This window comes from Schistocerca nitens, chromosome 1 (genome assembly GCF_023898315.1).
Source record: "Schistocerca nitens isolate TAMUIC-IGC-003100 chromosome 1, iqSchNite1.1, whole genome shotgun sequence".
Taxonomy (NCBI): Eukaryota; Metazoa; Arthropoda; class Insecta; order Orthoptera; family Acrididae; genus Schistocerca; species Schistocerca nitens.
In genome coordinates this window covers 930,486,833-930,501,731 of record NC_064614.1, presented here as the reverse complement: position 1 = coordinate 930,501,731, position 14,899 = coordinate 930,486,833, and the positions used below count along the sequence as shown (strand labels likewise).

Below are 14,899 nucleotides of genomic sequence, written 5' to 3'. Positions count from 1 at the left end.
TGAGAGGATACAACTGTATGTAAATGCCTGCATTTGTGGTGCAGCCATCATGTGTACGCCCACCATGTGATCCACACAAGTTCAGAGCATTGTGTGGGCTGCGTCAGTGTGAGTGGAGCACCGGGTGTTCATGATGGAAAGTTATGTGACAACAAACTTGTGGAAACGGTGTAGTCAGTTGTTTGCTGAGAAGTTAATGGTGTCAAAGTGCCAGCAAAGAGGGCCATGCAAAGCTTAGTCCAAAAATGGCATGAGACACGATTTCTTTTGAATAAGTCAAAAACATTCTGAAATGTGTCTACACACCAGAAACTGTGGCTGCAGTTCACCAGAAAATGCTTCAGAGTCCTCCTAAATCAACTTGAGGCCTATCACAAGAGACCTGTCTATCACGATGATCATGTAGAAGATACTCCACCTGGACCTGCACACCTACCGAGCGCCTGTTGTTCACGCACTAAAACCAGCAGATACTCCTCAGTGCCTCCAGTTTTGTGAGTGGCTGTTCACTGAGATAACAATGAATGGCTTGGGTATAGATCTGTTCTTTATGTCTGATAAAGCTTGGTTTCACCTGAGTGGTTATGTCATCTCAGAGAATCAAAGGTTCTGGGCAGCGGAGAATTCGCATAATTTCCATGAAACACCATTGTGTGATCAGAAGGTTGGGTTTTAGTGTGCAGTATCTGTACGTTGCATTACTGGTCCCATCTTCTTTCATCAGACTCCGACTCCAGTGCATTACTTTGCCAACATTTTGAAACCATTTGTGGCAGCATTAACGGAGGAAGAAAAACTTACAGTTATTTCCAATAGGATGGAGCAACTGCCCATATAGCCGGCTGAACCTTAGGGCACATTTACACAATCTTCACTCCTGTGTGATTACTTTGTGTGGGGAGTCATCAAGTATATGGTGTGTCACAACCACCCTCACAGTCTTAAAGAACTGCAGCAGAACATTATGGATGAGACTGCAGCAATTCCAGTTTCGATCAATCTTCAGTAACTTGCTGGCCATGGCCCAAAAGTGCCAAGAGATGAATAGTGGTCACTTTCAACATCTGCTATCGCCAGGTTAAAACTGTATTTCCTTTCCTCTGCTGTAATTCTTTGTACCCTAGTCTGGAACTCTGTTCTCCAGGCCACTTTTATTTTCCCCTCCCCTGTACATCATTACTATAACTGTTATATAAACATATTTCTCTATCTCGAGTCCTTCACTCATGTCAACATTGCGTAATGTTTTGTAGCCATGCTTCTTCCCTTTCTGCATTCCTATTCGTTCAGTTTGTGTACCTTCAGTTTAGTTGAGATTCAGTGTATTCCGGCCTGATCAACTTCTGCTAGAAATCTTGTATTCACTGCTTAAGAATGCACACGGTTGCCTTCTCCACCATATATAAACCTGTGAATCCAGCATCAACTCTGGCACCTACCTCTGTCTGTTCCTCCATTCTATAAAAACCCATGTCAGACACTGGGAGCTAGCGAACCGATGTTTACTTCCAAGTGTCGCTGTCATGAACATCATACTCTCAAATTATGTTACTAACAAATATCATTATTTGTATTTGACCCCCTCATCTGCACTGGATGAATTACTTAGTCTCTAATGTGTATGTTGTAGTGAGAATTCTACAAAAAAGAACAATAAGTTTATTCATCAGGGAAAAAACCTAATTACTTAAAAATTACAATACTATTGAGTGGGACAACTAAGCAAAATATCACAAAAATTAACTGCAAATTTATTAATTTACAGAAAGGTAACTCAAATGATTTAATATTGTTTTCATGTGACACTCCTTTTCTACCAAAATCATTTCTCTATCATTTATATATTTCTCTGTAGCATTAGTAGGGAAGCAGACTTTCGATCGTATGAGTAAAAACAGTGAAGATGAGGGCATAACAGAACATTCTTTCCAGAAATGTATCTAATTTATGCTTTTGGGGAACCCACAAATTCTAGACTATTTTAGAGGTTTTTCACTTTCCTTGAGATTTCTATTTCTGAAAACTTGTTCTGAGTAAAGTATTGATTTTTATTTTGAGTGAATAAAAAGCAAAAACAAACATACATTTTACTTAATTTTTAATGCCTTTGCATGGAAACTGTAAACCAAATTGTACACAAAATCAAACAACAAAAAACCAGATCAAGTATCTGCTGAGATGGAATTCCATAGGGACCCAATGAAACGAAGTTAATGTGACAGAGATAGAGACATGTAACAATATTAGAGAAGGAAAGTTGCTACTCATCATAAAGTGGAGGTACTGAGTCGCAATAGACACAACAAAAATATTCACACAATTACAGCTTTCGGCAATTAAGGCCTTTGTCAACACACACAAATACACACCGGCGCGCGGGCGCGCTCACACACACACACACACACACACACACACACACACACACACACACACACAAAACCAAATCGCACACACGTCTGCAGTCTCAGGCAACTGAAACCAGCCTGAAACTGCAAACGTGTGTGCGAGTTGCGTTTGCGTGCGCGCCTGTGTAGCTATAATTGTATGAATCTCTTTGTTGTGCCTATTGCAACTCAGCATCTCCGTTATATGGTGAGTAGCAACTTTCCTTCTCTAATATTGTAACACTCCATCCTGGATTTTCCATTGTTTGAGATAAAGACATCTCACACAGTCTCTCAACCATGCTTTGACTGGAATATCCCAGGAAAGGGACCAAGTGGAAAACTTTGTAATAGTGTTATGATATTCATGAGAGAATATAGAACATTCCGGTTGTCAGCACTACCCTCCTTCAGTGTCACGGTTCAATGAGTGGTTTGCAGTAAGTACATAGTGCACTTACTGCAAACCACACATTGAACTGTGGGAGTTCTAACGGTTTCGGTGACAAGAGAAGCTGTGCAAAACTGGATTGCGAACTCCACACCTCTCTTACTACAGTTGACTTATTTGAAATGTTTAGCCAATCCTCTTCTCTGGATATGCAGCTGTGTCGATCTCCATAACTTCTTCTCTGAAGAAATAATGCTGGTTAGAGGAACCAAAAAATTACTATCTCTCTCACTTGAAATAACTCAGTACCTCATACTTTCAGTTCAGCTCAGGTGTATTTTCATTTCCACACGTTTCATATAAGCATACAAACTCTTGCAAGTCAACTACACCAATACCCATTAGATACAATTAATATAATCACAACTGCCTGGTTTTAACAACCAAATAATTTACAGACATCCCATGCGTCTTGCTTCATTCAGAGATAAAATATGAAGTAAGTTAAAAGTCTATAGTTAAATGTTCATTTTTCTTTCTTTCTTTTTTTTCCAACAATCACATTCACTAACACAGCAAAGAATAGCATTTAATTACTCCGTGTCCTCTCACACAGCGTCTGTGGCTCTTGCAGCAGACACCCGCTGGTGTCATTCGACTGCCCCACTTATCGTCTTCTCAATACAAACTTCTACCCTGCACACAGAAACCAGTGGCTCACAAGGGAACCTCCCCATTGCACCCCCTCAGATTTAGTTATAAGTTAGCACAGTGGATAGGCCTTGAAAAACTGAACACAGATCAATCGAGAAAACAGGAAGAAGTTGTGTGGAACTATGAAAAAATAAGTAAAATATACAAATTGAGTAGTCCATATGCAAGATAGGCAACATCAAGGATAGTGTGAGCTCAGGAGCGCCGTGGTCCCGTGGTTTGCGTGAGCAGCTCCGGAACGAGAGGTCCTTGGTTCAAGTCCTCCCTCCAGTGAAAAGTTTAATTTTTTATTTTCAGTTTATGTGACAAACTCTTATGTTTACTAACAAAGAGATAGAGGGGCTGGCCAGTACTTACCTCAGCTCAGTACAGCCGATATATAAACAAAAAACAGAACCAAAAATTTACGTTCCTAGCTTTCGGAACAAATGTTCCTTCATCAGGGAGGAGAGAGGGGAAAGAAAGGGAAGAAGGGAAAGTGGATTCAGTTACTCACAACCCAGGTTATGAAGCAACAGGGAAAGGAAAACAGGGAGGGTAGCAAGGATGGAGGCGTGGTTGTCGGTGGGAAGCCAAAGATATTATACTGTAAGTATTGTGCCAGCTTCAAACCAAAGAGGATACATACAGAAGTAAAGAGGTATATAGTATAAAGATAAACACAACTAAGTAGGATGAAAAGATGCGTGAATGGCTAAAGAGGAAAGGGAAAGAGGAGAAGACTTAAGAGTAAATGGGAGTGAGGTTGTTTAACGTAGGTTCAGTCCAGGGGGATGGCGGGATGAAAGGATGTGTTGGAGTGCAAGTTCCCATCTCTGCAGTTCAGAGGGACTGGTGTTGGGTGGGAGACGCCAAATGGCACATACAGTGTAGCAGGTTCCTAGGTCCCTGGAATTATGCTGGAGGGCATGCTCCGCTACTGGGTATTGGACATCTCCTAGGCGGAAAGTTCGTCTGTGTCCGTTCATGCGCTCAGCCAGTTTAGTTGTTGTCATACCGATGTAAAAGGCTGTGCAGTGCAGGCATGTCAGTTGATAAATGACATGTGTAGTTTCACACGTGGCCCTGCCTCGAATTGTGTATGTTTTACCAGTAGCGGGGCCGGAGTAGGTGGTTGTGGGGGGGATGCATGGGGCAGGTTTTGCAGCGGGGTTGGTTACAGGGGTAGGAACCGCTGGGTAGAGAAGGTAGTCTGGGAATATTGTAGGGTTTAACAAGGATGTTACGGAGGTTAGGGGGGGGGGGGGGGCGACGAAAGGCAACTCTGGGTGGTGTGGGGAGAATTTTGTCAAGGGATGATCTCATTTCAGGGGTTGACTTGAGAAAGTCATATCCCTGGCGGAGTAATTTGTTGATGTTTTCCAGGCCAGGATAATATTGAGTGACAAGGGGGATGCTTCTGTGTGGTCTGGGGATAGGAACATTGTTGTTGGACGGGGCGGAATGTATTGCTCGGGAGATCTGTTTGTGGACAAGGTCTGCAGGATAGTTGCGGGAGAGGAAAGCACTGGTTAGGTTATTGGTGTAATTGTTGAGGGATTCGTCACTGGAGCAGATACGTTTGCCACGAATACCTAGGCAGTAGGGAAGGGAGCGTTTGATGTGGAATGGATGGCAGCTATCAAAGTGAAGGTACTGTTGTTTGTTTGTGGGTTTGATATGGACAGAGGTGTGGATGTGAGCTTCAACAAGATGAAGGTCAACATCCAGGAAGGTGGCTTGGGTTTTGGAGAAGGACCAGGTGAAATTCAGATTCGAAAAGGAGTTGAGGTTATGGAGGAAATTAAGGAGTGTTTCTTCACCATGAGTCCAGACCACAAAGACGTCATCTATAAACCTATACCACGCCAGAGGAAGCAGCTGTTGGGACTTCAGGAAAGCCTCCTCCATGCGGCCCAATAAGGGGTTGGCATAGGACGGAGCCATCCTGGTTCCCATGGCCGTTCCCCTGATTTGTTTGTACGTCTGGCCTTCAAAAGTGAAGTAATTATGGGTGAGGATGAAGTTGGTAAGTGTGATAAGGAACGAGGTTTTTGGAAGATCTTCGGGTGGGCGTTGGGAGAGGTAGTGCTCAAGGGCAGAGAGACCATGGGTATGTGGGATGTTTGTGTAAAGGGATGTAGCATCTATGGTGACAAGAAAGGTTTCAGGTGGGAGAGGAGTGGGAATGGATTTGAGGCGATCTAGGAAGTGGTTTGTGTCTTTGATTTAGGATGGGAGTCTGCAGGTGATAGGTTGGAGGTGTTGGTCTACCAGAGCTGAGATATGTTCTGTTGGGGCTTTGAAGCCTGCCACAATGGGACGGCCAGGATGGTTCTCTTTGTGGATTTTGGGTAATAGGTAGAAGGTAGGGGTACGTGGCTCAGGTGGAGTGAGTAAGTCTATGGAAGCCGTTGTGAGGCCTTGTGAGGGACCTTGGATTTTTAGGATTTTCTGCAGCTCAGTCTGGATGGAGGGAATGGGATCCTGGGTAACAGCTTTGTAGGTTGAGGTGTCGGAGAGTTGACGCAGTCCTTCTGCCACATACTCCACACGGTCAAGTACGACAGTTGTGGAGCCTTTATCCGCCGGGAGGATGACAATAGAGCGGTCTATTTTCAGCTCCTTAATGGCACGGGATTCAGCTGGGGTGATGTTGGGGGTTGTCGGGATGTTCTTCAAGGAGGACTGGGAGGCAACACTGGATGTGAGGAATTCCTGAAATGTCTGCAAGGGATGGTTTTGGGGGAGGGGAGGAGGATCCCTTTGAGAAGGCGGTCGGAACTGTTCTAGACAGGGTTCAACACTGGGTCTAGTATTTGGGGGCTGTGTTTGGGTAGTGAAGTGATATTTCCAGTTGAGGTTCTGGGTGAATGAGAGGAACCTGCTACACTGTATGTGCCATTTGGCTTCTCCCACCCAACACCAGTCCCTCTGAACTGCGGAGATGGGAACTTGCACTCCAACACATCCTTTCATCCCGCCATCCCCCTGGACTGAACCTACGTTAAACAACCTCACTCCCATTTACTCTTCAGTCTTCTCCTCTTTCCCTTCCCTCTTTAGCCATTCACATCTTTTCATCCTACATAGTTGTGTTTATCTTTACACTATATACCTCTTTACTTCTGTATGCATCCTCTTTGGTTTGAAGCTGGCACAATACTTACAGTATAATATCTTTGGCTTCCCACCGACAACCATGCCTCCATCCTTGCTACCCTCCCTGTTTTCCTTCCCCTGTTGCTTCATAACCTGGATTGTGAGTAACTGAATCTACTTTCCCTTCTTCCCTTTCTTTCCCCTCTCTCCTACCTGATGAAGGAACATTTGTTCCGAAAGCTAGGAACGTAAATTTTTGGTTCTGTTTTTTGTGTATCTATCGGCTGTACTGAGCTGAGGTAAGTACTGGCCAGCCCCTCTATCTCTTTGTTAGTATTTGTTTCACATCTTTATATGAGATTTTCCATTAATCATTTAAACTCTTATGTTTCCATCACTTTTTTGGGAGTAATTATCACATCCACAATAAAACCTAAATCGGGCAATGTAGAAGAATCATTTCACCCATTCGCCAAGTGTACAAGTTAGGTGGGTCGACAACATATTCCTGTCATGTGACGCACATGCCGTCACCAGTGTCGTATAGAATATATCAGACGTGTTTTCCTGTGGAGGAATCGGTTGACCTATGACCTTGCGATCAAATGTTTTCGGTTCCCATTTGAGAGGCACGTCGTTTCGTCTACTAATCGCACGGTTTTGCGGTGCGGTCGCAAAACACAGACACTAAACTTATTACAGTGAACAGAGACGTCAATGAACGATCGGACAGGTCATAACTTTGCGAAAATAAGAAATTAAACTTTTAACTCGAGGGCAGACTTGAACCATGGACCTCTCGTTCCGCAGCTGCTCACGCCAACCACAGGACCATGGCGCTCTTGACCTCACACTATCCTTGAAGTTGCCTATCTTGCGCATGGACTACTCAGTATGCATATTTTGCTTATTTTTTCATAGTTCCACAAAAATTCTTCCTGTTTTCTCGATTGCTCTGTCTTCAGTTTTTCAAGGCCTATCCACTGTGCCAACTTATAACTAAATCTGAGGGGGTGCAATGGGGAGGTTCCCTTGTCAGTAGATGTGTTTCCACTCTCTTTCTTACTTTTAAAATATTGAGTGTTTGAGACGCTGGAAGGCTGAGTGTCTAGAATTTACACAGGAATTCTGGAGTCACTACATATCACTCCCCTTAGCTCGAACACGGGATATTTTATACATATTCATTATGTACTTTAATATCCCACATAACGCTAATTTACATATTAATCAGTATACATTATATTTCTTTTAGTAATCGTGTACTTAATATCTAGCTCTTCTTTTTTTGTTTTGATGATAACTATCTGAGCATTTCACCTGATGTTGGAGTTAGTATTTTTATATCTAAGAATCGTGCGGACAACATTCTTGATTTCCAGCCACAAACTCCAGGTGTCATAGACACTTAATAATTTCTTTCTTCATTCTAATTCTCTGTACTATTTTTTCTTTAGTGTGTAATAGATTTTATTACCTACAGTAGCTTGTAGTCTGGAGGAACTCAGGGCAAATGAAATTGTGCTTTCTGACACTCATAAACATAAAAATGCTAGTAGAATATAGAATTTAAATTTACCAGAATAGTTCCTACAAAAGTGTGACTTCTGTCACAATACTGTCCTTTGGCCTATCTGCCCTTTATATGCAATAAATGCTGGGTGCACTCCCCTTTATCCTTCCGGAGTAGGACTTATGGTTCATTTCCCAAGTATACATCTTTATGTACACCATAATATCCTCTGGAAAATAAAATCTTTTTCACACTTAACACTCACTTCCTAATACTTCACTTAATCCCCTAGAGTCCTCCACTACTCTTCCACTTCTAACCTTCCAGTAGACACCACATTTATATACACTATTCAATACATCATACATTTACTTATGCTACACTTGTCCCATTATCCTACAAATTGCCAGAACAAATGTTCGACTGCCATTCCTGAATAATTATCACAATCAGTTCCGCCCTGGTTTATGCTCATTAATTCCTCCTTGGCTTATGCTCTCCTTAATTACTCACGCTTCCTTCTTATGTATCCCTGATGTACATATGCAATATAGAATCATCATTGTTGATAGTTTCTCTCACATACTTAGGCAATGTAGAGCCGTCATAGTGAACGACAATGTGTGCACATTTCCCTAAAGTGTCCCTATATAACCATGTGTGCGATGTAGAACCATCACAGTAAATGACAATTTGTGCATCCTTTCCTGATGTACACCTTCCTTTTCCCCTACAACCCTTGACGGTTCTCCCAATTTGATGTGTAAGATCATTGTTTGCGTAACTGCATTCTTTCTGTGTACACGTGTGTTTGTGTAGCCTGATTCTTCGGCCTACTTATATAAAATAAGATGAAGGTTATTGGAAACCATGGAAAACGAGAAGGACTTCTGAGAAAGAAGTATATGAATATGTAAAAAGGGAAATATAGATAGGTACTTAAATGAGAAGTATAAAGGGAAAAAGTAGAAATGCAAGGTAGCAAGGATGGAGGCATGAACCATGCCTCCATCCTTGCTGCCTTCCCTGTTTACCTTTCCCTGTTGCTTCATAACCTGGGTTGTGAGTAACTGAATCCACTTTACCTTCTTCCCTTTCTTTCCCCTCTCTCCTCCCTGACGAAGGAACAAAGTTCTGAAAGCTAGGAACGTAAATTTTCTGTTCTGTTTTGTGTATCTATCGGCTGCACTAAGTACTGGCCAGCCCCTCTATCTCTTTGTTAGTATTTGTTTCACATCTTTATATGAGATTTTCCATTAATTATTTACTGAATCTAACTGAAGACTTAGTTCTTGTCTTAAAGTAGCTGAATTTTTCACCTGAAGTTGCAATTTGAGCATTTGCAGCTGCACTTGGTCATCTAATCTAGCATTTTGTTGAGTATTCACTGACTCTAAGCTTAAGTCTGAGATTTAGTGCTTTAATTACATTTGCTACCTCAGTCCAGTCTGGCATTTCTTTTGTCACTGTCATGGGCATGGCTGGTTCTGATGTTCCCCCAGTTTTCTGAGTATTATCCATATTTTTCTTAATTAAAGATAGAGTTATCATTAAAAAAATTCACCTCTTAGTAGAATAACTATACTAACAGTCTATTAGTGAACAGTGTCCTTAACTTTACACTCAATTAATTGTCTTTCGCTCACCCGGAGTAGAGTTTTAGGCTGTGTCAGTGAGCAGGTGTGGAATCAGTGCCGGTGAATAGCACGGGCGCCGGCAGCATCAAAGGTTGGTTTCAGCATCAGTGTCAGTGAACAGATTTGTAGTCAGCACCGGTGAGTAGCAGCTGGCGTCGTTGGCATCGGTTAATGGCTACGGGGTCCACGCCCCCGCGATGTGTGTGAGGGCGGCTTACTCTCCACACTGGATCTTCGACATCGAATAGATCTCGTCGTAACTCTTCTTAGTCTAAACTGTTCAGATTTTCCTTGTGTCTTTTCTTGTATGGTATTTATTAATTTTCACCCCTTTTTACCGTTTATGCAGAATCCAACTCTGCGAAACAATTTCCCTGTTTTCACCAATTAATGATGTATTGGATTATGCACAATAACATTCTTGCATTTCGTTGTTGTTGTTGTTGTTGTTGTTGTTGTGGTCTTCAGTCCAGAGACTGGTTTGATGCAGCTCTCCATGCTACTCTATCCTGTGCAAGCTTCTTCATCTCCCAGTACCTACTGCAACCTACATCCTTCTGAATCTGCTTAGTGTATTCATCTCTTGGTCTCCCTCTACAATTTTTACCCTCCACGCTGCCCTCCAATGCTAAATTTGTGATCCCTTGATGCCTCAGAACATGTCCTACTAACCGGTCCCTTCTTTTTGTCAAGTTGTACCACAAACTCCTCTTCTTCCCAATTCTATTCAATACTTCATCATTAGTTATGTGATCTACCCATCTAATCTTCAGCATTCTTCTGTAGCACCACATTTCAAAAGCTTCTATTCTCTTCTTGTCCAAACTATTTATCATCCATGTTTCACTTCCATACATGGCTACACTCCATACAAATACTTTCAGATAGGACTTCCTGACACTTAAACCTATACTCTATGTTAATAAAATTCTCTTCTTCAGAAACACTTTCCTTGCCATTGCCAGTCTACATTTTATATCCTCTCTACTTCAACCATCATCAGTTATTTTGCTCCCCAAGTAGCAAAACTCCTTTACTACTTTAAGTGTCTCATTTCCTAATCTAATTCCCTCAGCATCACCCGATTTAATTTGACTGCATTCCATTATCCTCATTTTGCTTTTGTTGATGTTCATCTTATATCCTCCTTTTAAGACACTGTCCATTCCGTTCAACTGCTTTTCTAAGTCCTTTGCTGTCTCTGACAGAATTACAATGTCATCGGCAAACCTCAAAGTTTTTACTTCTTCTCTATGAATTTTAATACCTACTCCGAATTTTTCTTTTGTTTCCTTTACTGCTTGCTCAATATACAGATTGAATAACATCAGGGAGAGGCTTCAACCCTGTCTCACTCCCTTCCGAACCACTGCTTCCCTTTCATGTCCCTTGACTCTTATGACTGCCATCTGGTTTCTGTACAAATTGTAAATAACCTTTCACTCCCTGTATTTTACCCCTGCCACCTTCAGAATTTGAGAGTATTCCAGTCAACATTGTCAAAAGCTTTCTCCAAGTCTACAAATGCTAGAAACGTAGGTTTGCCTTTCCTTAATCTTTCTTCTAAGATAAGTCGTAAGGTCAGTATTGCTTCACGTGTTCCAACATTTCTACAGAATCCAAACTGATCTTTCCCTAGGTCGGCTTCTACCAGTTTTTCCATTCGTCTATAAAGAATTCGTGTTAGTATTTTGCAGCCGTGACTTATTAAATTTCACATGTAAATATTTCTGTCTTCTCGTATTTCACTCTTATTTCGAATGGTTCAGATGGCTCTAAGCACTATGGACTTAACATCTGAGGTCATCAGTCCCCTAGATTTAGAACTACTTAATCCTAACTAACCTAAGGACATCACATACATCCATGCCCGAGGCAGGATCCGAACCTGCGACCGTAGCAGCAGCGTGGTTCCATTCTGAAGCACCGAGAACCGATTGGCCACAGCGGCCAGCGTCGTATTTCGAGATTTTAACCACCAGCAATTCAAAAACAACCAAATAATTTATAGACGTCCCATGCGTCTTTCTTCGTTCAGAGCTAAGACATGAACTAAGTTAAAAGTCTATAGTAAAATGTTCATTTTTCTATCTTTTTTTTTTTTCAACAATCACATTCACTAACACAGCAAAGAATAGCATTTAATTACTCCGTGTCCTCTCACACAGCGTCTGTGGCTCTTGCGGCAAACACTTGTCGGTGTCGTTCGACTGCTCCGCTTATCGTCTTCTCAATACAAACTTCCAACTTGCACACAGAAACCGGCAGCGCAGTAGATACGTTTCCACTCTCTTACTTACTTTTAAAATATTGGGTGTATGAGATTGTGGAAAGCAGAGTGTCCCTAGAATTTACACCGAAATTCTCGAGTCACTACAGACTCAAGGAAGGTAGTGCTGATAACCAGAATGTCCTATACTCCCTCTACACTATCACAGGCCCCACTTGGTCCCTTACCTGGGACATTGTCGTTTATGAGGAAATCATTTATTCTAGCAGGTTCTTGTTTAATAGGACTTGTGGGCACTAATTACTGTACAAAAATTCCATCATAATCTCAGGCATTAATAGATTTTTATTTATTGCAGTTACGTAATTAGTGGCCACAAGTCCTATTAAACAAGAATCTGCCAGGATAAACAATTTCTTTGGAAGCAGCAATGGTGATATTGATTCATTCAGTACTGACAGAATAGTCTGTACCATTTTTGGCAAGTTATGGCCTTAGAGTGCAATCTTATGAGTCAGTTTAAGAATTAACTGGCTCCTAAGGACACAAAGACCAAACTGGTCAACATACAGTATCAGAACTGTGAATATCATTGAGAACCTACTGCTGTTAACTAATTATGTGATCAGAACAATCAATGAACATAGTGAACTGACTAGTACATCCTCATCACCTGTTGCTATAGTTACAGGAAATATATGTTCAAATATCTCAAAATTAGGGAAGTCAACTGCCATAAAAGCACAGACAGTTGTAGACTGAGACGGAGGGGGCAGTGGTATGTGAGTAACCCATCTTTAACCCCACCTGGGTCACTGGAGGGGAAAAATTACAAAGATGGGTATCTGTTTTCACAGCCTTTTTCATACATGTAATTGTAAGTTTATAGGAGAAAACTTGACATTGTTTTGAGTTGAAAGGTTTAGGCATTTTGCTTCAATACTTTGGCAGTTAGCTTTCAGTAAACTGATGAAGTTTGTAATCCCGAAAATTGATCAAAATAAAAATGTGATAAAGCTTAGTAACCTTTATAGTGAGTTTTATTATGTGATGTCCACAGTACCTGATCATCCTTTGACTGAAGTCTCGCAAAATGTCTTAGAACCTCAACATTTAAGTTATTGTAATTTAATTTTGGAGCCAGATGAATAATAGACTGTAAAAGAAAAGGATGTATTTAAAATTGGTACAAAACTGAGAAGAAAATCTTTTATCCAATGCCTCTGGAATAAAACGTTATTACCTTTACTGTCTGTTCACGGATAGTTGGGTTTGTGTCCATAAAACCATTGGCTACTTGTGGGAAGATTTGTTCATTTACAATATTTGATTGCAGATGTCCTAGAAGGCAAAGAAGATAATGAATATTTTACCTTGTATATTTTTAAATTCATTGTAAATACTTGTATGCTAAACTTTAAGAGCATCATGTAAACAACATCAAAAGATGAAACTAAATTTGAATTTAGATTGGCAGACAGTTTTATGATTCCATAAAAAAAACAAATATCAATAAACACATATGACATAATCTGAGATAAACTTGGGCAGCCAAAGTGAATGGAACAAATCTAGTTATTAACAACATGTAACTTTATTTCCAATTTCAACAGCAATAGTACGAAAGATAATAATGAGAGAAATCCAGGAAGTATTGGATGATGACCTGTAAGCTTTTATTATCTATAAACTGATTAAGCTTTGTGTTGTATTAATTTTGATGCTGTTTTATTGTCATTATAGTGCTACTACGAGGTGGAATCCAAAATTTTCAGGACTGGTGCTGCAATCTGGAAAGTAGGAGTAGTAGATCTTTGCCGCTACAGAGACCCTTGCAATGATTCAACAAGTGTTTGGGGGACAGAGCATGAGCTGTACGCATGTCTCACAGTGGAAGAGCCCGGGTTCTCCAAGACCCAAAAAAGCGAGACAGGTGAAGAGCAAAGTGAAGAACATGATCATTGTTTTCTTTGATACCAAGGGAATTGTGCACAAAGAATTTGTCCCACCCAACCAAACACATACTACTGTGATGTTTTGCGACAGGGCCATGAAAACGCGCGACGACGATGGCCCGAACTTTGGTGTCAAGGTAACTGGCTGCTACATCACGACAATGCTCTCTGTCACACGTCCTTGCTCATCAGGACCTTTTTGGCAAAAAACAATATGGCAGTTGTACCCCAGCCACCGTATTCACCAGATCTGTCACCTTGCGACTTCGCGCTCTTCCCAGAACTGAAATTCAAGTTGAAAGGCCATTGGTTCGATACTCTAGAGAGGATTCAAGAAGCATCGCTGGAGGTGATAAATATCCTCAAAGAACAGGACTTCCAGAAAACGTTTGGCCAGTGGCAGAAGCCCTGGGACCAGTTTGCACGTGCAGATGGGAACTACTTCGAGGGTGATGGTGACCATTTGTCCAAAGGTAAGGTTTTCAACAGATGACAGCACCAGTCTCAAAAATTTTGGAGAGCACTTGTATCCACACTGGTGAGATGTACAACAAATAGGTAGCATCTTTCCTTTATAAATAGATCACAGTGCCTCAGTTCATATACCCAAACTGAGTCTAGCTGATATGGAGAGAGTGTTAATTAAAAATGTACATTTGTCTGTGGAGTGTTGAATGTAAACTTGCTATTAATTATGACACCCAGGAGTTTTAGATGATCCACCTGTTGAAGTCTGCTGTTCTTAGCGTAAAAGTGAATTTTTGATGATGCACATTGCCCTTTTCTTGTGATAAGCCTAGCTTTTAATTTCGTTTGTTGAATCAGAGTTTGCTGTTATTGGTCCAAGTTCCGATTTGTTGCTTGTCGTATTGCAGACACACTCAGTTTCAAGTGATCTTTCCCCTTTAGTTAGCAGAATTATGTTGTTCACAAAAGCAACTGTGAGAGAGTGCTTTGAGCAAGGCAACCTAAGAAACAAATTAATATAGTCTAT

At 41.2% G+C, this 14,899-nt stretch overlaps 1 protein-coding gene across 2 annotated transcripts in view; it reads right to left on the bottom strand.

Annotated features, from left to right (window-relative positions):
• Positions 1-14,899, bottom strand: part of LOC126193450 (N-terminal kinase-like protein) — a 138,119-nt gene that overhangs the window by 70,172 nt on the left and 53,048 nt on the right. For both annotated transcript variants that reach the window (XM_049932688.1, XM_049932687.1), the window contains exons 8-9: positions 13,194-13,291; positions 13,014-13,106 (exon numbers count right to left, since the gene is read on the bottom strand). In XM_049932688.1, coding sequence (XP_049788645.1) covers positions 13,014-13,106; positions 13,194-13,291 — 191 coding nt within the window. The remainder of the gene's footprint in view (positions 1-13,013; positions 13,107-13,193; positions 13,292-14,899) is intronic.